At 43.0% G+C, this 26,151-nt stretch overlaps 1 protein-coding gene across 3 annotated transcripts in view; it reads right to left on the bottom strand.

Annotated features, from left to right (window-relative positions):
- lcp2a (lymphocyte cytosolic protein 2a) overlaps positions 1-26,151 on the bottom strand; it is a 224,335-nt gene that overhangs the window by 120,221 nt on the left and 77,963 nt on the right. For all 3 annotated transcript variants that reach the window (XM_063053707.1, XM_063053709.1, XM_063053708.1), the window contains exon 4: positions 10,023-10,088. In XM_063053707.1, coding sequence (XP_062909777.1) covers positions 10,023-10,088 — 66 coding nt within the window. The remainder of the gene's footprint in view (positions 1-10,022; positions 10,089-26,151) is intronic.

Below are 26,151 nucleotides of genomic sequence, written 5' to 3'. Positions count from 1 at the left end.
TGACCCTATCTACCTGTGACACCACTTTAAAAGAATTATGTATCTGTATTCTCAGATCCCTCTGTTCTAATGCACTCAGTGCCCTACTGCTCACTGTCTAAGGCCAACCCTGGTCGGTTCCCACAGAGTGCAATATCGCTCCCTTGACTGCATTAAATTACATCAAGCATTTCCAGATTCCACTGCAAGTTTTGATACTCTTCCTTGTTGTCCACTACACGAACAAACTTGGTGTTATTCACAAATTTGCTAATCCAGTTTATCAAATTATCATCCAGATTGTTGATATAGATAACAAACAACAACAGAACCAGTATCAGTCCCTATGGCACATCACTAATCACAAGCCTCCAGTTGGAGACACAACCATGTACTACTACTCTTTGGCTTCTTTTGCAAAGTCAATGTCTAATCCAATTTACTATCTCATCTTGAATGCCAAGCAACTGAACCTTCTGAACCAACCTGCCATGTGGGACCTTGTCAAAGGACTTGCTAAAGTCCATGAAGGCAACATCCACTACCTTGTCTTCATTAACTTTCCAAGTAACTTCCTTGAGAAACTCTATAAGATTGGTTAGGCATGACCTACCATACAAAAAGCCATGTTAAGGTTTTATAAGGTACTGGTGAGGCCTCACCTTGAGTATTGTGGACAGTTTTGTGCCCCTCATCTTAGAAAAGATGTGTTGGCATTGGAGAAGGTCCAGAGGAGGTTCACAAGGATGATTCCAGGAATGAAAGGGTTATCCTACGGGGAACATTTGATGGCTCTGGGTCTGTACTCACTGGAATTCAGAAGGACTAGGCAGGATCTCATTGAAACTTTTCGAATGTTGAAAGGCCTAGACAGAGTAGAGGTGGAAAGGATGTGTCCCGTGGTGGGAGAGCCTAGGACAAGAGGGCACAGCCTCAGGATAGAGGGGTGCCTTTTCGAAACACAGATGTGGAGAAATTTCTTTAGGGGTGAATTTGTGGAATATGTTGCCACAGGCAGCTGTGGAGGCCAAGTCACTGGGTGTACTTAAGGCACAGATTGATAGGTTCTTGATTGGACATGGCATCAAAGTTTACAAGGAGAAAGCCCAGAACTGGGATTGAGAAGGAGATAGAAAAAAAGATCAGCCATGATTGAATGGCAGAGCAGACTTGATGGGCCAGATGGCCTAATTCTGCTCCTATGTCGTATGACCTTGACTATTCAAATACTTATATATCCCATCCCTTAGAATACCTTCCAATAGCTTTCCCACTACTGATGTCAGGCTCACCAGCTTATAAATTCCCGATTTATTCTTAGACCATTTCTTAAACAACAGAACAACATTGGATATCCTCCAATCCTCCAGCACCTTGCCCGTGACTAAGATGATGAGAGCCCCCATAATTTCTGCACAAGCCACCCACGGGGTCCGAGGAAACACCTTGTCAAGTCCTTGGAATTTATTCACCCTGATTTGCCTCAATTCAGCAAACAATACCACCTCTGAAATGTATATATGGTCCTTGACCTTGTCACTGCTTTGCCTCACTTCTATAGACTGTGTAACATCCCCTGTGTAAATTCAGATGCAAGAAGTCCATTTAAGATCTACCAGATCTCTTTCAGCACTATGCATAGATTACCACTCTGATTTTCCAGAGGACTAATTTTGTCCCTTGCTATCTGCTATCCTATTTGTCTTAATATATCCATAGGTGCATTTAGGATTCTCCCTCAGCTTGTCTGCTAGAGCTTGCTCATGCATTCTTTTAGCCCTCCTGATTTCCTTGTTAAGTGGTCTCTTGCATTTCTTGTGCTCTTCAAGAATTTCATTTGTTCTTACCTGCCTGTACCTTTTATGAGCCGCCTCCTTTTCCTTAATATGGGCCTCAACATCGCTCAGAAACCCAAGGTTCTCTGATATTCCATCTGGGTAGCATCCAATCTAATGGCATAAACACTGACTTCTCTAATTTCCGCTAATACCCCACCTCCCCCTCGTACCCCATCCGTTATTTATTTATATAAACACATTCTTTCTCTCACTCTCTCACTCTCCTTTTTCTCCCTCTGTCACTCTGACTATACCCCTTGCCCATCCTCTGGGTTACCCTCCCCCCCGGTCTTTCTCCCTGTGCCTCCTGTCCCATGATCCTCTCGTATCCCTTTTGCCAATCACCCATCCAGCTCTTGGCTCCATCCCTCCCCTTCCTGTCTTCTCCTATCATTTTGGATCTCCCCCTCCCCCTCCCATTTTCAAATCTCTTACTAACTCTTCCTTCAGTTAGTCCTGACGAAGGGTCTCAGCCTGAAACGTCGACTGTACCTCTTCCTAGAGATGCTGCCTGTCCTGCTGCGTTCACCAGCAACTTTGATGTGTGTTGTTCTCTGAACCTATTATCCTTGCCTTTTATTCTGACAGATACATACAAACTATGTACTCTCAAAATTTAATTTTTGAAGGCCTCCCACTTACCAAGTAGACCTTTGCCAGAATACATGTCCCAATCCACACTTGCCAAATCCTTTCTAATATTCTGAGGCTGTGCACCCTGGTCCTAGACCCTCCCACTATAGGAAACATTCTTTCTAAAATAATTCTATCTCAGGCTTTCAATATATGATAGGTTTCAATGAGTTGCCCCCCCCCCACATTCTTCTAGACTCCAGTGAATACAGGCCCAGAGCCATCACCACTCATACTTTAACTCTTTCAATCCCAGAATCATTCTCCTGAACCTCCTCTGGAATGGAGGTCATGAGGCAGTTTTGGTTAAAGATAAACAATGCAAGTGTGGAGATGCAGTGAGAGATTGTTCACTTAAGAGGATTGAGAGAGTAGAATGAGGATTGTAGAACATCCATTGGAAGCAGAAAGAGGTAGTGGGAATGTTGAGAGGTTACCGGGTGTGGAGAAAGATGGCAGAAAGATGGATATCAGAAGAAATAGTTGTAGGAGTAGATTAGCTCATCTTTTAATAGCTGATCTTCGACCGAAATACTAGTTTCTGCAATATCTCTAAATTCATTGCAAATCTGGCTGTGTACATACATCTACTGATGCCTCTGGACACATCTTCAGTGATGTTCCTGGAATCATCGGCTGTTTCGGGTCTTTCAAAATCATACACCCTCCTCCAGGTGACCCAGCCAGGGCTGATCAGACTCGAGCTTGTGTCCAGATGGCTAGCTACTTATGGCTTCATGGCTCCCCTCTTTTGAGCCACAGCCAACTTGAGGCCGTCTCTGCCGCATCGGTGGTACTGCGGATGGCTCTCCTCTTCCTCTCTCCCTCGATGCCCAAATTGCTGAAGGCTCTAGCTAAGGAACGGGCTGCAAATCCCCTACAACCATCCTCCACTGGGAGACACCTCGCTCTCCATCCAGCCTGCTGACAGTTGCTGACCAGTACTGCGTACTTGGAGAGCTTCCTTTCAAAGGCCTCTCCCAAGCTATCTTCCCATGGGACTGTCAGCTCCAGCAGCACCACTTGCTTAGTAGACTCAGACACTAGGCAATGTCTGGTCGCAGGGTGGTGGCTGCGATATGGTTGGGGAACTTCAGCTGCCCTTCGCGGTCCACCAACAGCTGCCAGTCCCTTGCAGAGGTCAGAATGCCTGCAGATGTTCTTTTGGCAGGTATTGGCAGCTCCCCAGCTCTGACAAAGGCAATGGTCTGCTTGGAGGGTCGGGACTGCTTCGCCCACTCAACTCCTGAGCTGACGGCTTCAGCGATGGTCTTCAGGACCTGATCATGCCTCCACCTGTACCGTCCCTCACCAAGTGCCCTTGCACAGCCGCTGAGGATGTGCTCCAGGGTTCCTCGCTTGGAGCACAGTGGGAGCACAGATGACTCTGCCTTGCCCCATGTGTGCAGGTTTGATGGGCTTGGAAGCACATCCTATACTGCCTGGATGAGAAATTGGATGCGGTGTGGTTCGGCTTTCCAAAGCTCAGCCCAGGTCACTTTCCTCTCAACCGCATTCTCCCATCTTGCTCCATTCCCACCGCCTTGCAGGTTCTCATCTCCTCCACTACTGCTCTCACCTCCTCCTGAACTAGATGATGCCTTTCCTTTCCTCTGGTGTCCATCTGGGGAGTTGGAAAGGATCCTAGCCCAGCTCGGCCTCGTGTGACCACACCCACCAGCCTCCTGTGACGCAGCCTCGCCTCTGCCTCCTGAACAGCTTCCTCTGCCCTCCACTTCCTGCCAGTACTTACTTGGATCCCTGCTCTAGCCACCTTCGGGTCACTTGAGTCCCTATACTGTGGTATTTCTCTGGCTCATGTTACCTTGAATTCTTCCTCCAAGGATTTGAAGGGCAGTTGCAGTGTGTTGTGGTGTCCATAGAGTGCGATACTGCTCAGGCTCTTTGGCAGCCCCAGCCATCTCCTGAGGTGGTTGCTCACCCTCTTCTCTCAGGTTTTGACTGTCGAGATCGGAACTGTATAGATGAGGAGGGGCCACAGGATTCTGGGAAGAATGCCATGCTGATACACCCAGGCTTTAAACTTCCCAGGTAGGCCAGATTTGTCCACAGATTTCAGGCAGCCATCCAACTTGGTACAGGTCACCTGAATGGATGTCATTTCCCTTACAGAGCTATCAAAAACCTTGCCTAAGCTCTTGACTGGCTTTTCTGTGATGGTTGGAATGGCCGTGCCTGGAATGCTGAACCGGAACTTGTTCTCCACCTTCCCTTTCCTCAGCACCATCGATCTTGATTTGGCAGGTTTGAAATGCATCCGGGCCCACTCCACCAGCTTTTCGAGCCCCTGCAGAACCCACCGGCAGCCTGGGACTGATTCTGTGGTGACTGTGAGGTCATCCATGAATGCCCTGATAGGTGGTTGCCATTGAGCAGAATTCATTCTGGGCCCTCTGCACTCTGGTTCAGCAGACTTAGTGAGCATGTTCATGGCTAGGGAGAACAGTGTCACTGAGAGAGTGCACCCTGTGATGATGCCGATCTCCACCTTGTGCCAGGTTGCTCCTGAAGAGACCCTCATCCTGAAGTTGCTGTAATAATCAGCGATAAGGTCTCTATTCTGCTGGGGACATGACATTTGGTCAGTGTGAGCTGCACCAGCTTGTACGGAATGGAGCCATATGCATTTGCCAGGTCGAGCCACAACACTGACAGGTTGCCCTTGTTCTCTCTGGCCTCCCTGATGAGCTGTGTCACCACACCGATGTGCTCCAGACAGCCCGGCATCCCTGAAATGCCACCCTTCTGGACTGATGTATCAATATAGGTGTTCTTTGCTAGGTAGGTGCACAGCCGATTGGAAACGGCACTGAAGAAGATCTTCGCCTCGACACACAGCAGGGAGATGATGTGAAACTGGTCTATCTGGGTGGCATTTTCCTCCTTTGGGATCCACACCCCTTCAGCCCTCTCCACTGTTCTGGGATCTTCCCCCTTCTCCAGAAGATTCTCAGGATCTTCCATAGACGCAGCAGGAGTTTGGGGCAGTTCTTGTACACTTTGTACGAGGTGCTGCTTGGTCCTGGAGCCAAGCTTGCCCTTGCTTTGCGGACAACCTCTCTGACTTCCTTTAGTTGCAGCTTTGACATGTCGAACTGCACATCCAGTTCAAGTTGGTCTATTAGGATGTTGCACTCTCCCAACTCCTGCTCTCTTTCAGGATCATTGTATATCTTCTTCAGATGTTGGTCTATGTCTTACTGCGAACAGGCCAGTCCCACTGCGCTTCTCCCCCAGCAACTCCTTGGTGAACTTGAAGGGGTTGGCGATAAAGGCAGCACGTTTTCGGGCCCTTTCACGATGCCGCCTCCGATGCCACTCTGCCCGGCGGAGGACCCTGATCTTCTTTCGTAGTATGCACACCATCTGGGCTAAGCCAATGCGCTCCTCTTCTCCTGCCTCCTTGTATTGGGACGTCAGCACTTTCATCTCCTGCCTGATGTTGTGGATCCTCAACACGCTTTGGTCCTTCGAGTAAGGTGTTTTTGAGCCTTCCTTCTCCTCTTCTCCGAACCGTTCAGCTGCGAAACTGACAATAACTGTTGTCATGGCTTGCAGCTTCCTATCAACACCTCCCTTCGCCGTTGCCTCCAGAATTTGGTTGACATCTTTATCAAACTGCTTCCTCAATGAAGTCATGTTAGCTGCAGGCCATTTGATCCGCCTCCTGTTAGACTTGATGTTAGAGGGATTAGTTTGCAACACTTGGAGGTTCTGGGCACTATGGGGTGACTCCGGGCCTGGCACCTCCTTCGTCTCACCAGGTTGGACACCTGCGCATTGTGCTGCTCCTGCTCCCGCCAAACACTTCATCCTCGCTTGGTGAATCTAGTCATAGTCATACTTCATTGATCCCTGGGGAAATTGGTTTTTGTTACAGTTGCACCATAAATAATTAAATAGTAATAAAACCATAATTAAATAGTAATATGTAAATTATGCCAGGGAATAAGTCCAGGACTAGCCTATTAGCTCCAGGATGTCTGACCCTCCAAGGGAGGAGTTGTAAAGTTTGATGGCCACAGGCAGGAATGACTTCCTATGATGTTCTGTGTTGCATCTCGGTGGAATGAGTCTCTGGCTGAATGTACTCCTGTGCCCACCCAGTACATTATGTAGTGGATGGGAGACATTGTCCAAGATGGCATGCAACTTGGACAGCATCCTCTTTTCAGACACCACCGTCAAGAGAGTCCAGTTCCATCCCCACAACATCACTGGCCTTACGAATGAGTTTGTTGATTCTGTTGGTGTCTGCTACCTTCAGCCTGCTGCCCCAGCACACAACAGCAAACATGATCGCACTGGCCACCACAGACTTGTAGAACATCCTCAGCATTGTCCGACAGAAGTTAAAGGACCTCAGTCTCCTCAGGAAATAGAGACGGCTCTGACCCTTCTTGTAGACAGCCTCAGTGTTCTTTGACCAGTCCAGTTTATTGTTAATTCATATCCCCAGGTATTTGTAATCCTCCACCATGTCCACACTGACTCCCTGGATGGAAACATCAGGTCTACCACCAGCTCCTTAGTCTTTTTCACATTAAGCTGCAGATAATTCTGCTCACACCATGTGACAAAGTTTCCTACCGTAGCCCTGTACTCAGCCTCATCTCCCTTGCTGATGCATCCAACTATGGCAGAGTCATCAGAAAACTTCTGAAGATGACAAGACTCTGTGCAGTAGTTGAAGTCCGAGGTGTAAATGGTGAAGAGAAAGGGAGACAAGACAGTCCCCTGTGCAGCCCCAGTGCTGCTGATCACTTTGTCGGACACACAATGTTGCAAGCACACGTACTGTGGTCTGCCAGTCAGGTAATCAAGAATCCATAACACCAGGAAAGCATCCACCTGCATCGCTGTCAGCTTCTCCCCCAGCAGAGCAGGGCGGATGGTGTTGAACGCACTGGAGAAGTCAAAAAACATGACTCTCACAGTGCTCGCTGGCTTGTCCAGGTGGGCGTAGACACGGTTCAGCAGGTAGACGATGGCATCCTCAACTCCTAGTCGGGGCTGGTAGGCGAACTGGAGGGGATCTACGTGTGGCCTAACCATAGGCCGGAGCAGCTCCAGAACAAGTCTCTCCAGGGTCTTCATGATGTGGGAGGTCAATGCCACCAGTCTGTAGTCATGGAGGGCACTGGGGCGCGGCGTCTTCGGCACAGGGACGAGGCAGGACGTCTTCCACAGCACAGGAACCCTCCGGAGCCTCAGGCTTAGGGTGAAGACATGGCGAAGTACTCCACATAGCTGAGGGGCACAGGCTTTGAGCACCCTGGTACTGACACCATCCGGTCCTGCAGCCTCGCTTGGGTTGAGACATTTCAGCTGTCTTCTCACCTGTTCAGCTGTGGAGCCCACCGTGGTGGTTTCGTGTGGGGAAAGGGTATAATCATGAGAGCAGGGTGGGGGACTGTGAGGAGGGGTAGGAGGGGAGAGTGGAATATGTGTTGGTTGGGGGCTGACAACAGATGACTCATGTGGGAGATGGGCAGGGGCCACAATGTCAAATCTGCTAAAGCACAGGTTAAGTTCGTTGGCCCTGTCCACACTGCCTTCAGCTCCTCTGTTGCTAGTTTACCGGAACCCAGTGATCGTCCTCATCCCACTCCAGACCTCTCTCATGTTGTTCTGCTGGAGTTTCCACTCAAGCTTCCTCCTATACCTGTCTTTAGCCTCCCTGATCCTGGCTTTCAGGTCTCTCTGTATTGCCCTCAGCTCCTCCCTATTTCCATCTCTAAACACCCTCTTTTTAGCATTCAGGATGTCCTTAACGTCCTTTGTTACCCATGGCTTATTATTTGAATAACAAAGGACAGTTCTTGTTGGAACATTGCAGTCCACACAGAAGTTGATGTAATCAGTGATGCACTCTGTGAGCCCATCAATATCCTCTCCATGTGGCTCACAGAGTGCCTGCCAGTCTGTCACCTCAAAACAACCCTGGAGCGCCTCATAAGCCTCCTCTGACCATTTCCTCACTGTCCTCGAGGTTGCTGGTTTACTCTTCACCAGAGGCACGTAGCAGGGTTTTAGATTCAAGCCACAATCGTTCTTGCAAAATAAACTGCTGTAGCTGGAAATCTAAAATAAAACTTTGGAAAATGCTCAGCAGGCCTGTCTGTATCCATGGGAAGAGAAATACAACTAATATAACTCGATATTTATTGATTCCTTTGGCATCCAGAAATCTATCAATCTTTGTTTTGAAAAATTTAATAACTGACCTTCCACAATCCTCTGGGACAGGTCATTCCAAGAATTCAACACTCTGTGAAAATGTTTCTCCTCATTTTTGTCCAAAATCCTTATTCCAAGACTATGATCCAGCTTCAAGTCTTCACAAAAATCAAAACATTATCCCTGCATGTAGCCTGTAAAGCTTTTAAGATCTTTGTAAGTATCAATGAGGTCAGCCCTCATTCTTCTATTCTTAGGAAATATGAACATACCCTACCTAACTATTCCTCACTCAGCAACTCCTTGAAGCAGCCATGTGAATGAATGTATGCTATATTTGTTCTATGGTTAGTATACCTCTCTTAGCCAAACAGCCCAAAATTGTGTGGATGAGGCCTGTTCTGCTTGATATAAATTATGTTGTGCAATGGGTAAAATCTTGTTGTGACCATCCTATCAGTTTCTGAGCAGGGATTTGGGATGCTCTTGTAGTGTGAATGCTGCATTATAAAGCTGTGGAATCAGGAATGGTACCAAGTTGAGCAAAGATGGAAATCTGTGATCATAAAGAAGGGTGGGGAGAATACTGACTTTGGCAGGGTAAGTGACAATCTCATCCTCCTAGCTACACTAGTATTATTGCCTTGTATTTCTATTTGCTTGAGATACCTCATTGACTTTGTTCGAATAAACTGTATGTTTCAGCTTGGATCATCAGGACGATCTTGCATTTGCTAAAAACTCTGACTTGCATGAATACATCAATTACTTCTACCGGCATGAGACACCGCGTGCTTGTTACTTTTCCTTCCCCAGAATCTGGACAGATTGGTGTCAGTGAGATCAGGGGATGATGGACCCCAATAATTATCTAACTCCTGTCCTCCTAAATGGACACAGAATAGTGTGTACTGTTCAAGGGTTCCTCTTTCAGCATCAAGGTTGGGAAATCAAAGTACTTTTAACAGAAGCTGTGCAGTTTTATCAGGATTAATATAAAGCACAATGCCTTATTAAAGTGAATATGACCTCTGCAGATGACCTTTGACTGAAAAGCTGTAGTTCAGACAGGAATGAAAAATCAATCCGTTTTCCCTCTGGACTTGACACCTTGTACTACAATATCTGGGCATTAGAGTTTCAAAGGTAGATGGACAGAAAGAGACAAGTACACAATGTAAGTTAAAACCAGAAGTCGGAAATTAATATATTGTGAAACTCTTACTGATTAGTCCTTCAGTGGCAGAAGTAGGTCTGAAATTAGAGCCCATCTGTAACTTTTATTTACTAAATGACTTGATGAGTATTTCAATCTTCCCAATATATTTTTGAGTAATTTCTTTTGTTGTCATATTTATTTTGCAACTTTACCTCTTCGGGAAGAAGCTCTTTTTTTCTTCTCTTTTGTTGATCTCCTGACACAACTGATGAATCTGCCTGTAAGACAGAAAATGGAACATGTGTAAATGATTGAACTAGATAACAGAGATTATCATTCCTACGTCATATAAAACACAAGTTCTCCAATTTATTGAAATAATTTAAAAACCTTTGTAAATATCCTAGTGTATTTAATATTTCAGTAATATTGTAAATGTATTATTTAAGCATTCTTTTTTGTTACAAAATTTATTAAGGGTTATATAAGAAGTATGTAAATGGTATGAGGCCACCATGTCATAAGTGAGCATCTCACTGAGTAAATACTAAGTATTGCGGGCTCCCATGTTCTCCTTTCAATTAGTTTCTGAGTTACAAAGTATAACAATGGCAATGAACCTAAGATGACTGCCTACCTGTTGAAGGGCAGCATGATTTTTTCCAGAAGGGAGATATTTGAGTTTTAAAAAAGCAGAAAACAGATGGAATTCACAGGTTCATAAACAGTGAGTCATCATCATCATCATCATCAGGTGCCATGCCCAGTTTGAGTTTTGACTGCCATGGCCCACACACTCCTGTTTCGGGTCAAGTGGATCAATTCATTGGTATTCATTTCTAGTTCTCTGGCTGCTGTCTCCATCATCATTTGTCTTTGTCTTCCTCTTTCTTCCCTTCAATCTTTCCCATAATTACTGTGCATTCTAACTCCTCTTTCCTAATCACATGCCCAATGAAGTTACATTGCCTTTACATGATCTCATACATTATTTCTCTTTTTGTGTTTGCTCTGCTCACGACATCATTAGATATTTGTTTCATCCATGATATTCTTTGCATCCTCCTCAAAAACCACATCTCTGCTGCTTCGTTTCCTCATGTTACTAGATATTGTCCAACATTCTGAGCCATATAACGTAACTGGATAAACATAATATTTCAGTACTCTGAGGCGGGTTGTCATGCCTAGTTTAGTATTGGTCACTATACCCTTCATTTTTGTTAAGGTGTCTATTCTTCTTTTAATGTCCAAGTCGCACCTGCCATCTGATGTCACCCAGCTTCTTAAGTAGCAAAAGTTCTGTACTTGTTTTCTGTCTTCCCCGTTTATTCTCAGCCTGCAGATAGGATTCTCCTTCTTTTTGGATATCACCATACATTCTGTCTTTTTGCAATTGATAGATAGACCCATTTTTGGACTTTCTTCAACAATTATATCAATTAAGTTTTGTAGTTCTTCCTCCGTACTTGCAATTAACCACCAACTTTGATTCCCAAGATGTCTCTTATTTGTTGTAATATTGTCTCACTGTACACATTAAATAAATCGGGGGAGAAAATACACCCTTGTCTATCGCCTCTCCTGATTTTTGTAAACTGACTCATTTCTCCATCTATCCCTACAGCGGCAGCTGGTTCCCAGTACAGATTTCTGATTAGGCGGAGGTCTTTTGAATCTAGATCTAGAGTTTTTTGTAATATTTCAAATATTTTATTGTGCTTCACTTTATCAAATGCTTTTGTGTAGTCGATAAAACAAACAATTCTTTTCGCACTTGAATAGCTCGTTCTGATAGTATCCTTAACATCAGTATTGCATCTCTTGTACCTTTGTCTCACAAAACCACATTGTTCTTTGCCTATTTCAGCTTGTATCTTACTTGTAGCTCTTGTCATCAAAATTCTTAGAAGTATCTTGGTGATATGACTCATTAAACTTATGGTCCTATGTAATTCACATTCTATTGCTCTAAGTTTCTTAGGAAGAGTGATAAGTACTGATTTTTTTCATCTCTTCTGGTATTATTCCAGTCTCATAAATGTCATTAGTTAAATCAGTAAGTTTTTCAATTCCATAATCTTCAAGGGCGATAATTTGTTCTATTACTAATTCATCAGGACCTGCTGCCTTTCCTTTCTTCATCTTATTTATTGCATTACGAACTTCAGATTTTAAAATACTTGGACCTTCAATGTTTTTCTTAATTTCTGTTTTTTTGCCTCGATTATCTTCAAATAATTCCTCAATATACTCAGTCCATCTGTTCATAATCTCATCTTTTTCCATGATAATGGTACCATCCTTAGCTTTCAAACATCCACCTGAAGAACAGAGGAGCTTTTTACCAGTGATATTCTTGATTTGTTGATGTATCCTTTTTGAATCAGTAATAGGGATTCTTTCTATTTGCTCACATTCCTGGTTTAACCATTCTTCTTTGGCTTTTTGACATAAACTTTTAACTTTTTTAATCTAAGGATTTATATTCTATAGGATTTGCTTTCTTCTGTCTCTTTTCTTCCATTAGATTTTTTAAAATATAATTTTTATTGAGTTTTCAAAGTGAATACAAGAGAACAAAAATATCTACCCTCCCCCCTCCCCCCCCCCGATATATACTACTACCTAAAGAGAAAAGAAAAAAAAAAGGAAAAAAGAAGAAGGACGGCCAGAATATTGGAAGGTTTCCACATGCTCTACGGGATTAAAAATAAATTTAATACATATTTGTTACTTTCCCCAAGGAACCAAGATCTTTATCATATCTAAAACATTACTTAGCTTCTCAACTCTCATAGTTCCCTGGGGAATCTCTTTGAACTTCACCATGTTGCTATGTGTTTCCCTCCCAATCATCCAGGCAAAAAGAAAAAATAGATAAGATACAACAAAAGAAAAAACAAAATACCCCCCCACTAATGTTGTGAATGAAAAGATACACAACACTACCCTCCTCCATTTTGCGGGTCGTGGCTATTGCCACGTTTGCACACATGAATAATGTAGCGATTGGTCAGTATTTCTTCCAGCTTCCCCATAACAAAAAATTGTATATATATATATATAAAAAAAAGAAATTAATGTCATTATTCCCAGCTAGTATTCCTCAAATTTTAACCTTTCTTCCCCCCCCATATAATTAATAATATATTTATATATTCATCCGCCTAAAAATCCAACTGGCCTATTCCTTGAATCCAGTCTTCATCTTCAATCCATCTCGCTCCCCTGGGTTTGTTCTTGTATCTGGTGAATATTCAAAGAATCTCGCACAAACTCCTCCGCTTTCTGGTAATCGTCAAAACATCTTTTTTCTCCACCAGCCAAAAAAATCTTCAAGGTTGCCTGATAACGCAATAAATTGATAACCGTGATCCCATAGGGCTTTTTTCACTGGATTAAATTTCTTCCTTCTCTTCAAAAGTTCATAACTTATGTCAGGGTAGAAAAAAATTTTCTTCCCTTCTATCATCAGTGGCCCTTTTCTCTTCTTGGCAGCTTGGACAGCTGCCTGTAGAATCCTTTCTTTGTTTTGAAATCTTAAGAATTTTATTAAAATTGATCGTGGATATTGGCCATCTTGTGGTTTTGGTCTTAGAGCTCTATGTACCCAGTCAATTTCAATTGATCGGTCTTCCTCTTTCATTTGCAAGGTTTTCGGGATCCATCTTTGAAAAAATTCTATTGGATTATCTCCCTGTATACCTTCTTTAAGACCAACAATTTTAATATTATTACGTCTACTGAAATTTTCCAAAATGTCCACTTTCTCCAAGAGTCGATTTCTTTCCGTATTCCAAAAAAGCACATCATTTTCTGATTTTTTCCACTCTATCGTTAATATGCTCCATTGTTCTTTCCATCTTCTGAAGTTTCTTATCCATTTTATCCTGTCTTTTCATAGCTTTATCATAGCACATCTTCACGTCTCTAAGCTCTGTTCCTAATTTTCTTAGTTCAGCCGTTAATTGCAATAAAGCCTCTCATATGTCTCTATCATCTCCTTTACTTCCAGTCTCTTCCAGTTCTTCCTCCTCTTCTTCATCTGTATTCTCTGTGGTATCCAATTCTGACTCTGAGTCACTTTCAGTTGCAGTGGCCGTCGGATCTTGTAGTTTAAGTTGTGTCAATTTGTGCATGCGTACTTCTTTGCGCATGCGCATTTCCGGCATCTTCCGAGAGACCGCTACTGCCGCCATTGCTCCCTGTTTTTCTACGCCAGAGATAAAATGCGTCTCCTCCGAAGGAGATCCAACCTGAATCCGAGGCTCCACCGCTGCAGTAGGCCCTTTTTTCTTCCCATCTCGCGGCGACTTCACAACAACAGACTTCTTCTGCTGCGGTTTACGAGGCATATCGTAGAGTAGTCTTACGAAGTTTATAAGTAGTTTTCAGAAAGTATTTATTAACTTTACTTTGTTTAAACGGTACTTTGCTGATTTTTTACGGGAGAGCTGGATTTACACGTCTCAGTCCCTCGTCATCATGTGACGCCCCCTTCCATCAGATTTTTGATTTCATGCATTTATTCTGTGTGCTTTTTTTCTTTTTTAGGAATCATTGACTTAGCTGATTCCACCAAGGCATCCTTTAGAGTTAAATTTCATTTCTACATGATTGCTATCATCTTCAACAGATTCTATTTCTAGACTTCGAAATCTATTCCTTACTTCAATTGTAAATTTTTGTCTTAAGCTTTCTTTAATTAATTGTAAGTAGTCAAGGGATTACTCAGGTTTTTGCTTCTTTCGTTTTTTAAGTTTTACTTTTACATGACATACTAGTGGGTTATGGTCACTATTACAGTCTGCACCTGGATATGTTTTGCATTGAGTCACTGAGTTTCTAAATCTTTGGTTTATAGTAATAAAGTCAATTTGATTTAAACAGTGAGTACTGGGTGATAATATTTTTTTTAAAAAGCAGAAATGGCTGGCTACATCGGAAAGATAGACACATTTGATTGCACAACAGATAACTAGGTGATTTGTACTGAATGAATTGAGCGATATTTTCATAAAATGAAATGGCCAATGAAGAGTGAGCGCCTGTGCTAAATTGGTGGAAGATCATACAGTTTGCTTAGAAGTTTAACTGCTCCAACCTAACCAGCTAAAATAAGTTTTGATGATATCATGAATATAATACAGAAGCATTTATAACCAAAACCATTGCTGATTGCAGAACGCTTTAGATTTCATAAGCTGAATCAAAAGGAAGGAGAATCCATTTCAGCATATATGGTTGAATTGAAGGAAGTGTACGAGCATTGTCAGTTCAGTGATGGGCTGAATGATGCACTGAGAGATCATTCAGTTTGTAGAATCTTACAAAGAAGCAATCAAAAATGGCTCCTAACTGAAGCACAACTCACATTTAAAAGAGCACCTGAAATTACTTTATAAATGGAAAAAGCAGCCAGAAACACAATTGAGTTGTAGTCAGGAATGAAACTGAGCATGAACAAAATTGTAACGTCTAAACAGAAACCTGCCTGGCTGAACAAATTGTGTTACTTTGTGGTGGAGTCTCACATACACCAGACTTATGTTGATTTAAAGGCAAAACCTGCAGAAATGCAACAAAGTGGAACACATATACAGAGTGTGTCAGGCAGACAAAAATAAATCGATAGCACAGGGAAGAAAAAAAATTTAAAATCAAGACAAATTTTTAAAAGAGCACTAACCTGCTTGCTGTTGATGAAAAATCTGATGATGAGAGTGACAGACAACTGCCTAGCCTCGAGACTTACAATGTGAAAACTAACAGGAGACAAGCAATATGGTTTACACCAGAAGTGAAAGGCAAATTAATTAAAATGGAATTGGACACTGGCTTGGCTGTTTCAGTCATTCCACAAAATGAATTTGTATGGCAGTTCAAAAATACTGAACTGATGATTGCAGATAACCTACTGAGAACTTACACTGGTTAATTTCTGTGTGAATGACAAGAGTGAAATACGACAATCAACAAACCACATTGGGTTTGTATGTGGTAAAAACAGGAGGGCCAACAATGTCGAGCCATTATTGGGTGAGAAAACTACAACTTGATTGGAGATCCATCAATCATTTGCAAACCATATCCCCTGCAATAGAATCAACTGAAAGCAAATTAAGAAAGGCGGTGGATAATGCCACTGCAATGTTCAGTAATGGCATTGGAATATTCAAGCATATCAAAGGTAAAATAGTGTTAAATGAAAATGCCACATCCAAGTTTTATAAAGTCCATCGAGTTCCATATACCATCCATGATAAAGTGGCCAGTGAGCTAGATCACGTGGAGGCTGAAGAAATTCTTTCCAATGTTGAGTGGAGCACATGTTCCAAGGAATAAAGTCCTAACCTATGTAATCTTTCATTATAACTCAGGGCCTCCAGACATGGCAACATCCTTGTAAATTTTTTCTGTGCTATTTCAACCCTATTTACATCTTTCCTGTAGGTAGGTGACCAAAACTTCACACAATATCTCAAATTAAACCTCTCCTACACCTTCAACATCGCATCCCATCTCCTGTAGTCAATACATTGATTTATGAAGGCTAATGTGCCAAAAGTTTTCTAAATGTCACTGTGACACCACTTTCAATGAATTATGGACCTGTATTCAGGTGCGATAGTGGAAACGTGTGCATGGAGTTGGAGAAGGTACTGGAGGTACTTAATGAATACTTTGCTTCAGTATTCACCAAGGAAAAAGACCTTGGCAATTATGGGGATGACTTACAGCCGACTGAAATGCTTGAGCATATAGACGTTAAGAAAGAGGATATGCTGGAGCTTTTGAAAAGTATTAAGCTAGATAAGTCCCCGGGACCGGATGAGATATACCCCAGGTTACTGTGGGAAGTGAGGGAGGAGATTGCTGAGCCTCTGGTGATTATCTTGCATCATCAAAAGGAACGGGGAGGGTTGCAAATGTTGTTTCCTTGTTCAAGAAAGGGAGTAGAGATAACCTAGGAAATTATAATCCAGTGAGTCTGGCTTCAGTAGTGGGCAAGTTGTTGGAGAAGATCCTGAGGGGCAGGATTTATGAACATTTGGAGAGGTATAATCTGATTGGGAATAGTCAGCATGGCTTTGTCAAGGGTAGGTCGTGCCTTACGAGCCTGATTGACAATAGTAGTGGCATCCGTTAGTCTCGCAAGACCATGGATCTGCGCCTGGAAGGTCTTGCTTCAGTCTGTGTTAGAGCAGCGTCTGTTGTGGCTGTAGAGGCCCACACGGGAGTGACAGTCTTGGCTGCAGCAACTGCACTTGAAGGCGCTGTCCTTCAGTGTTGTCTTGGTGCTGTTTTTCTGACGAGTGCGCTTTTCTTCAGCAGCAAGCCTCAGCTTCGCAATAGCTCAGACTGACAATAGACAATAGGTGCAGGAGTAGGCCATTCAGCCCTTTGAGCCAGCACCACCATTCACTGTGATCATTGCTGATCACCCACAATCAGAAACCTTTTCCTGCCTTCTCCCCATATCCCTTCACTCCACTATCTTTAAGAGCTCTATCTAACTCTTTCTTGAAAGAATCCAGAGAATTGGCCTCCACTGCCTTCTGAGGCAGAGCATTCCACAGAACCACAACCCTCTGTGTGAATAAGTTTTTCCTCAACTCCGTTCTAAATTGTCTACCCCTTATTCTTAAACTGTGGCCTCTGGTTCTGGACTCCCCCAACATCGGGAACATGTTTCCTGCCTCTAGCGTGTCCAATCCTTTAATAATCTTATATTTTCAATCAGATCCCCTCTCATCCTTCTAAATTCCAGTGTACACAACCCCAGTTGCTCCAATCTTTCAACATATGACAGTCCCGCCATCCCAGGAATTAACCTCGTGAACTGCACTCAATAGCTAGAACGTCCTTCCTCAAATTTGAAGACCAATACCTGTACACAATACTCCAGGTGTGGTCTCACCAGGGCCCTGTACAACTGGTGAAGGACCTTTTTGCTCCTATACTCAACTCCCCTTGAATTCTTTGAGGATGTAACAAAACACATCGATGAAGGTAGAGCAGTGGATGTAGTATATATGGATTGCAGTAAGGCATTTGATAAGGTTCCCCATGCGAAATTCATTCATAAGTAATGAGGCATAGGATCCAAGGAGACCTTGCTTTGTGGATTGGCTTGCCCACAGAAGGTAAAGAATGGTTGTAGATGGTTAGTATTGTGCATGGAGGTTGGTGACCAGATGTGTCCCACAGGGATCTGTTTTGGGAACCCTTTTTGTGATTTTTATAAATGACCTGGATGAGGAAGTAGAAGAGTGGTTTAGTAAGTTTGCTGATGACACAGAAGTTGGGGATGTTGTGGGGAGTCTGGAGGATTGGCAGAGGTTACAGCAGGACATCAATAGGAAGCAGAACTGGGCTGAGAAGTGACAGATTGAGTTCAACCCAGAAAAGTGTGAAGTGGTTTATTTTGGTAGGTCCAATTTGAAGACAGAATATAATATAAATGGTAAGACTCTTGGCAGTGTGGAGAATCTGAGAGATCTTGGGGTACGTGTCCATAGGACACTCAAAGCTGTGACACAAGTTGACAGTTTGTTTAAGGCGGCAAATGGCGTGTTGGCATTCATCAACTACTGGATTGACTTCAAGGGTCCTGAGCTAATGTTACAGCTATATAAGACTTCGATCAGACCCCACTTGGAGTACTGTGTTCAGTTCTAGTCACCTTGCTACAGGAAGGATGTGGATACAATAGAGAGAGTGCAGAGGAGATTTAAAAGAATGTTGCCTGGATTGGAGGGTGTACCTTATGAGAATAGGTTGAGCGTACTTGGCCTCTTCTTGGAGTGACAGGAGATGAGAGGTGACCTAACAAAGGTGCATAAAATGAAGAGGGGCATTGATGGTGTGGATAGCTAGAAGCTTTTACCCAGGGCTGAAATGACTAACATAAGGGGGGCATAGTTTTACGGTGCTTGGAAATAGGTACCAAGGGAATGTCAGGGGTCAGTTTTCACACAGAGAGTGGTGGGTGCATGGAATGCACTGCCAGCGGCGGTGGTGGAAGTGGATATAATAAGGTCTTTTAAGAGCCTCTTAGATCGGTACATGGAGCTTAGAAAATTAGAGGGTTATGTGCTAGGGAAATTCTTGGCAGTCTCTAGAGTAGGTTACAGGGTAGGCACAATATTGTGGGTCAAAGGGTCTGTAATGTGCTGTAAATTTCTATGTTCTATAAGTATTCCCAGTTCCTTGGTTCTAAGGCACAGCTCATTTCCCTGCTGTTCACTGTGTAAGACCGTTCCTGGTTGGTCCTACCATAGGGTAACACCTCGCATTTGTCTGCATTAAATTCCATCTGCCACTTTTCAGCTCAATTTTCCAGCTGATCCACTGCAAGCCATGAAGGTCTTCCCTGCTGTCTACTGTACCTCACTCTTGGAGTCACCTGCAAATTTGCTGGTCCAGTTAACCATATTGTCATCCAGATCATTAATATAGATGACAAACAACAATGAACCCCGAGAGGCAACCATCTACTACTAATCTTTAACATTTTTCACCATGTCAATATCAATATCTAATCCAATTTACTCCCAAATCTTGAATACTGAGTAACTGAACCTTCTTGATCAGCTTCTCATGCGGTATCTTGTCAAATGCTAAAGACCACGTAGACAATATCCACTGCCCTGTTTCATCAATGTTCCTGGTAACAGTCTCAAAAAGCTCTATAGGATTGATTAGATACAACCTGACACACATGAACCCATGCTGACTATCTTTAATCAGTCCATGTCTATCCAGATACTCATGTATCTAGTCTCTTCAAATCCCTTCCAATATCTATTCCACTACTGATGTCAGGCTTACCAACCTATAATTTCCTGGTTTACTTTTAAAGCTTTTTTAAACAGCAGAACAACATTGTCTATCCCCAAATCCTCTGGTACCTCACCTGTCACAAAGGATGACTTATATCAACTAGGGCCTCAGCAATTTCTGACATGCCTCGCACATGGTCTGAGGGAACACCTTATCAGGCCCAAGGGACTATCCACCCTGATCTGCCTCAAGACAAAGAAACACCTCCTCCTCTGTAATCTGTATCAGGTCCATGAATTCACTTCTGCCTTGCCTCTCTTCTATAGACTCTATGTCTAACTTCCAAGTAAATACAGATGCAAAAAATCCATTTAAGATCTCCCTATCTCTTTTATTTCCGAGCATGGACTTCCAATCTGACCTTCCAGAAGAACGATTTTGTTCCTTGCAATCCTTTTCCTCTTAACTTGTCTGTAGAATCTCTTGGGATTCTCCTTCACCTTATCCGCTAGGGCAACCTCATGCCTTCTTTTAGACCTCCTGATTTCTTTCTTAAGTGTTCTCTTGTATTTTTTTTAACATTTCATAAGCACCTCATCTGTCTATAGCAACAATGAACCTTTTTTTTCTTAACCTGGGCCTCATTATTTCTTGAAAAACAAGGTTCCCTACACCTGTTGTCTTTACCTTTTATTCTGACAGTCACATACAAGCTTTATACTCTCAAAATTTCACTTTTGAAGACCTCTCTCTTGCTAAGTTCACCTTTGCCTGAAACTACCCTGCCCCAGTCCACACTTGACAGATACTTTCTGATACCATCATAATTGGCCTTTCCCCAAATTAAAATTTCAACCCATGGGCCAGACCTATCTTGTTGCATATTTGCTTTGAAACTATTGGCATTGCGATCACTAGATGTAAAGTGTTCCCTTGTCATCTGCCCTGTCTTATTCCCTAATAACAGATCAAGTATCACACACTCTTTTGTTAGGGCTTCAAAGTACTGACAAAGGAAACTTTCCTGAACACATTTGACAAACTCTATCCCATCTAGTCCTTTTACAGTATGGGAGTCCCAATCATATGTGAAAAGTTAAAGTCACATAGAAACATAGAAAACCTACAGCACAATACAGGCCCTTCAGCCCAAAATGCTGTACCAAACATGTACTTTAGAAATTACCTAGGGTTACCCATAGCCCTCTATTTTTCTAAGCTCCATGTACCTATCCAAGAGTCTCTTAAAACACCCTATTGTATCTGCCTTCACCACATTGCCAACAGCCCATTTCATGCACTCACCACTCTCTGTGTTTTTTTTAAAACTTTCCCTGACATCTCACACGAACTTTCAAGCACCCTAAAACTGTGCCCGCTCATGTTAGCCATTTCAGCCCTGGGAAAAAGCCTCTGACTATCCACACGATCAATGTCTCTCATCATCTTATACACTTCTATCAGGTCACCTCTCATCCTCTGTCGCTCCAAGGAAAAAAGGCCGAGTTCACTCAACCTATTCTCATAAGGCATGCTCCCCAATCCAGGCAACATCCTTGTAAATCTCCTCTGCACCCTTTCTACAGTTTCCACATCCTTCCTATAGAGAGGCCACCAGAACTCCACAGTTCTCCAAGTGGGGTCTGACCTAAACTCAATCCCCTGGTTGATGAAGGCCAATGCACTGTATGCCTTCTTAACTACAGAGTCAACTTGCACAGCAGCTTTGAGTGTCCTATAGACTCAAACCCCAAGATCCCTCTGATCCTCCACATAGTATAACAATCTTAAGTTTCTTGCAACAGTTTGTGATCTCTCTGCAAATTTGTTCCTCTAAATCTCTCAGTCTGCAACATGACCCCATTAAAGTGGTTGCTGCTGTCTTATTTCTCAGTTCCACCCATAATGCCTCACCAGACAAGCTCTCCAGTCTGTCCGGACTGAACACTGCCATGACATTTTCCCTTACTAGTAAAGCCACCCCTCCTCCTTTAAGCCCTTATGCTCTGTTGTATCTAAAACAGAACCCTGGAATATTGAGCTGCTAGTCCTGCCCCTCCCACAACCAAGTCTCACTAACGGCTAGAATATCATAATCTCAGGTGTTGATCCATACTATGAGTTCATCTGTCTTCCCTATGATAGTTCTTGCGTTGAAATGAATGCAGCTAAGGACATTAGTCACACCATGAATAACCTTTTGGCTCCTGACTTCGTCTGAAAACTTAACAACATTTGTGTTCTGGCACTCTAGTTCCCATCACCCTGCAAATCTAGATTAAACCTCACAGTGCAGCATTAACAAAACTTCCCTCTAGGTTGTTAGTCCCATTCCAGTTCAGGTGAAAACTGGCTTTTTTGTACGGGTCCCACAAGAGAGCACAATGATCCAAAAATCTTATGCCTCCCCTCCTGCACCAGCTCCTAAGCCACGTAACTAACTAGCACATGGCACAGGTAGCAATCCTGAGATCTGGCACTCTAGTTCCTATCACCCTGCAAATCTAGTTTAAACCCCACAGTGCAGCATTAACAAAACTTCCCTCTAGGCTGTTAGTCCCATTCCAGTTCAGGTGAAAACTGGCTTTTTTGTACAGGTCCCACAAGAGAGCACAGTGATCCAAAAATCTTATGCCTCCCCTCCTGCACCAGCTCCTGAGCCACGTAACTAACTAGCACATGGCACAGGTAGCAATCCTGAGATCAGAACCTTGGCGGTCCTGCTCTTTAACTTGGTACTTGACTCCCTGAAACACAGACTGTTTAACACACACACAAAATGCTGGAGGACCTCAGAAGGCCAGGCAGAACCTATGGAAAAGAGTACAATGAGTGTTTTGGGCCAAGACTCTTCAGTAGGACTCTCCCTCTCCCTCTCCCAAGAAGTCCTACTGAAGGGTCTCAGCCCAAAATGTCAACTGTACTCTTTCCTGTAGATGCTGTCTGGTCTGCTGAGTTCCTCCAGCATTTTGTGTGCATTAGTGAACTCCCTCAGCTCACTTTGTGGAACCCTGTCACACTTCCTACCCATGTCATTGCTACTAATAGGGACCACAATTTCTGGCTGTTTATGCTCCCACTTAAGAATGCTGAGGACTGGATCCAGGATGTTATGGACTCTGGCACACAGGAGGCAACATACCATTTAGAAATCTTCTCATCCACAGCACCTCCCTTGTGTTCCCCTAATGAATGAATCCCCTGTCACCACAGCTCGCCTCTTCCCCCTCCTTCCCTCTGTGTCACAGAGTCAAATACTGTGCCAGAGACCTGACCACTGTGACATTCCTCCGTAGGTCATCCCCAATCCCCCCACCCCCACAGTATCCAAAGTGGTATGTCTGTTGTTGAGGCGGATGGCCACAGGAGGACTCCGCACTGGATCCTTAACCCCTTTCCTCTTCCAGACTGTCACCAAGTTTCCTGTGTCCTGCACCTTGGGTGTAGCTACCTCTCTCTATGTTCTATCTATCACCCCTTCAGCCTCCTGAATGATCTGGCGTTCATCCAGTTCCTGCTCCAACTCCTTAAAACAGACTGTTAGGAGCTGCAGCTGGATGTACTTCTCCCAGTTGTAGCCATCAGGAAGGCTGGAGGTCTCTCTGACTTCCCACATCATGCAAGAAGAGCATTCCACTATCTTGCCTGGCATCTCTACTGTTCTCACTGAGCAAATATAAAGAGGGAAGAACAATAAACTGTGTGTGCTGGGTGGGGGGGAGGGGGAGAAATACTCTAAAGTTTTTTGCCTTCTCTAGCTGAAGCCTCAAAGAGCTAAAGCCTCAAAATCCCTACTCTGACTTAGGGTAGAAGATGGAGTCGATGGTTATGGATGAAGTTTTGGGGTACCTGGCGACACATGATAAAGTAGGCCAAAGTCACCATGGATTCCTTAAGGGAAAATCCTGCCTAATAAATCTGTTAGAATTCTTTAAGTAAATAAGCAGGATAGGCAAAGGAGAATCAGTGGATATTGTGTACTTAAATTTTCAGAAGGCCTTTGACAAGAGCTCATGGTATTACAGGGAAGATGCTGGCATGGAGGGAGCTTGAGGCAAAAGTGGTAATAAAGGGATCCTTTTCTCGTTTGCTGCCGGTGAATAGTGGTGTTCCACAGTGGTCTGTATTGGGACTGTTTTTTAAGTTATATGTCTGTGATTTGGGTAACAGGACTGGTGGCTTTGTGACAAGGTGTGCAGATGATATGAAGATAGGTGGAGTAGCTTGTAGAGTTGAGGAAGTAGGGAGGCTGAAGAAGGACTTAGACTGATTAGGGGTATAGGCAAAGAAGTGGTAGTTGCAAGTTGATTCAGTGGTGAGAAAGGCAAATCCTATAGTAGTTGTTTCGCGAGGAATAGAATATGAAGGACGGATGTTAGGTTGAGGCTTTGTAAGGCATTGGTAAGGCATCACTTAGAGTATTGTGATCAGATTTGGGCCCCTTATCTAAGAAAGGATATGGGGATGGTTCAGAGAAAGTTCATGAGAATGATTCCGGAAATGAAGGTGCAATTGATGGCTCTGTGCTTGTACTCACTGGAATTCAGAAGATTGAGAGGGGATGTCTATGAAACCTATCGAACATTGAAAGGCCTTGATAGAGTTGATGTGGAGAGGATGTTTGCTGTGGTGAGGAAGTCTAGGATCAGAGGACACAGCCTCAGAAAAGAGGGATTTGCATTTAGAATGGAGATGTGGAGGAATTTTGTTCGGCAGAGAGTGGTGAATCTGTAGAACTCATTGCCATAGGTAAGGTTAGGGTGGAGGCCAAGTCATGGGGTGTAATTGAAACAGATTCTTTATTGGTCAAGGCATGAAGGGTTACAGGGAGGAAGCAAGGGATTGGGACTGAGGGAAGTGATGAAATGGCGGAGCAGACTCGATAGGTTAAATAGCCTATTTCTGCTCCTATATCTTATAGTCTTATGATCCTATGGACAACCAGTGTGCAAAGACAACAAGCTGTGGAAATACAAAAAAAATAAAGAAGAAAAGAAATAACAATATAATAGGATATAACACAAATAATTATCAAAAATACACGATAAAAGATTAATAAATTCAAGACAATAAATGCAGAAAATGCCAGAAGAAACCAGAAACAACCCAACACATTACTGCATCCTAAACCTGATTACTTGCAGAAGCACAATCAAATGGCAAACATCATTCACCACAAATCTTGCTTTAAAATACAAACACATAAAAGAAAGCATAGCTTACTGCAGATACATGCCTGATCCAGTTGTAGGGTCAGTGTCCAACGAACTATATTACGACTGATCAGTTATTACAGATAGGACTATCCATAAGCACAGTCCAGATATAATAATACAGGATAAACAAGCCAGATCTCTATCTTCCTCTCTATGTCTCTCTCTAAAAGAAATGTTTTGTCCTCTCTCCCCGTTATTGGGGATGGAGTGAGAACCTGTGGTATGTCAAATTCTCAGGATGAACGATTAGTTTTTTTGTTATACTGTAGGTCTTGGTCTTTTTTGAGGACTTTGCTTGATGGGTGGAGGGTGATGATGCTTTCTTTCACAGACGTTTTGGTTGAGGGGAGGGTCATTGCTTTGCTGCTGCTTCTACATGGGGGGAGTAGGAGGGCTTTGGGGTTCTAATTTTTTTAGTGTCACTCGTTCTCTGGGGGCACTCTTCTGTTTTTGTGGATGTCTGTGAAGAACAAGAACTTCAGGTATACATTTCCCTGATATTAAATGGAACTATTGACCTATTAAACACCACTAGAATAGTCTAAAGGTTCTTAGCAATTTAGAAATGAGTTTGTTTGGCTACACCCTACCTCAGGTTTTACCAGCTTGATCTGAGAAAACAGTTAGTAAGCAATACATATCAAGAACATGTAATGAAGAGTCCTTGAAAGTGAGTCCATTAGTTGTAGGAACATTTCAGTGATGGGGTAAGTGAAGTTGAGTGAAATTATTCCTTGTTCTCAGGAGCCTGATGGTTGAGGGGTATTAACTGTCCCTGAACCTGGCGGTGTGAGTCTTGAGGCTCCTGAATTTTCTTCCTGATGGCAGCAGCAAAACGAAAGCATGAGCTTGGTGCTGTGGTTTTGGATGATGGATGCTGCTTTCCTATGACAACACTTCATGTAGATGTGCTCAATGATGGGAGGTAGTGTCTTTACCTCTGATGGAATAGGCTGTATCCACTACTTTTTATAGAATTTTCCATTTTGCTCTTTTGTCTTGGTCTTATGAACATATATTGTTCTCCTTATTAATATTAATGAGGAGGTAGAGACACCTGAAGATGCACACTCAGCATTTTAGCAACAGCTTCTTCTTGTCATGAACACTACCTCACTATTTTGCTTTCTTTTTTGCATTATTTGTTTATTTTATATACTAAATAATTTATTGATATTTTATGTACTGCACTATATTGCTGCACTAAAACAAAAAAAAATTACAAAATGTCAGTGATTCTGACTTTAAGACCCGCAGACATAAGAGCTAAATTAGGCCTTTCAGCCCATTGAGTCATTTATTCAAATTTCAAAGTACATTTATTATCAATATATAT

This window comes from Mobula hypostoma, chromosome 7 (genome assembly GCF_963921235.1).
Source record: "Mobula hypostoma chromosome 7, sMobHyp1.1, whole genome shotgun sequence".
Lineage (NCBI taxonomy): Eukaryota > Metazoa > Chordata > Chondrichthyes > Myliobatiformes > Myliobatidae > Mobula > Mobula hypostoma.
This window is presented reverse-complemented; position numbering and strand designations above follow the sequence as displayed.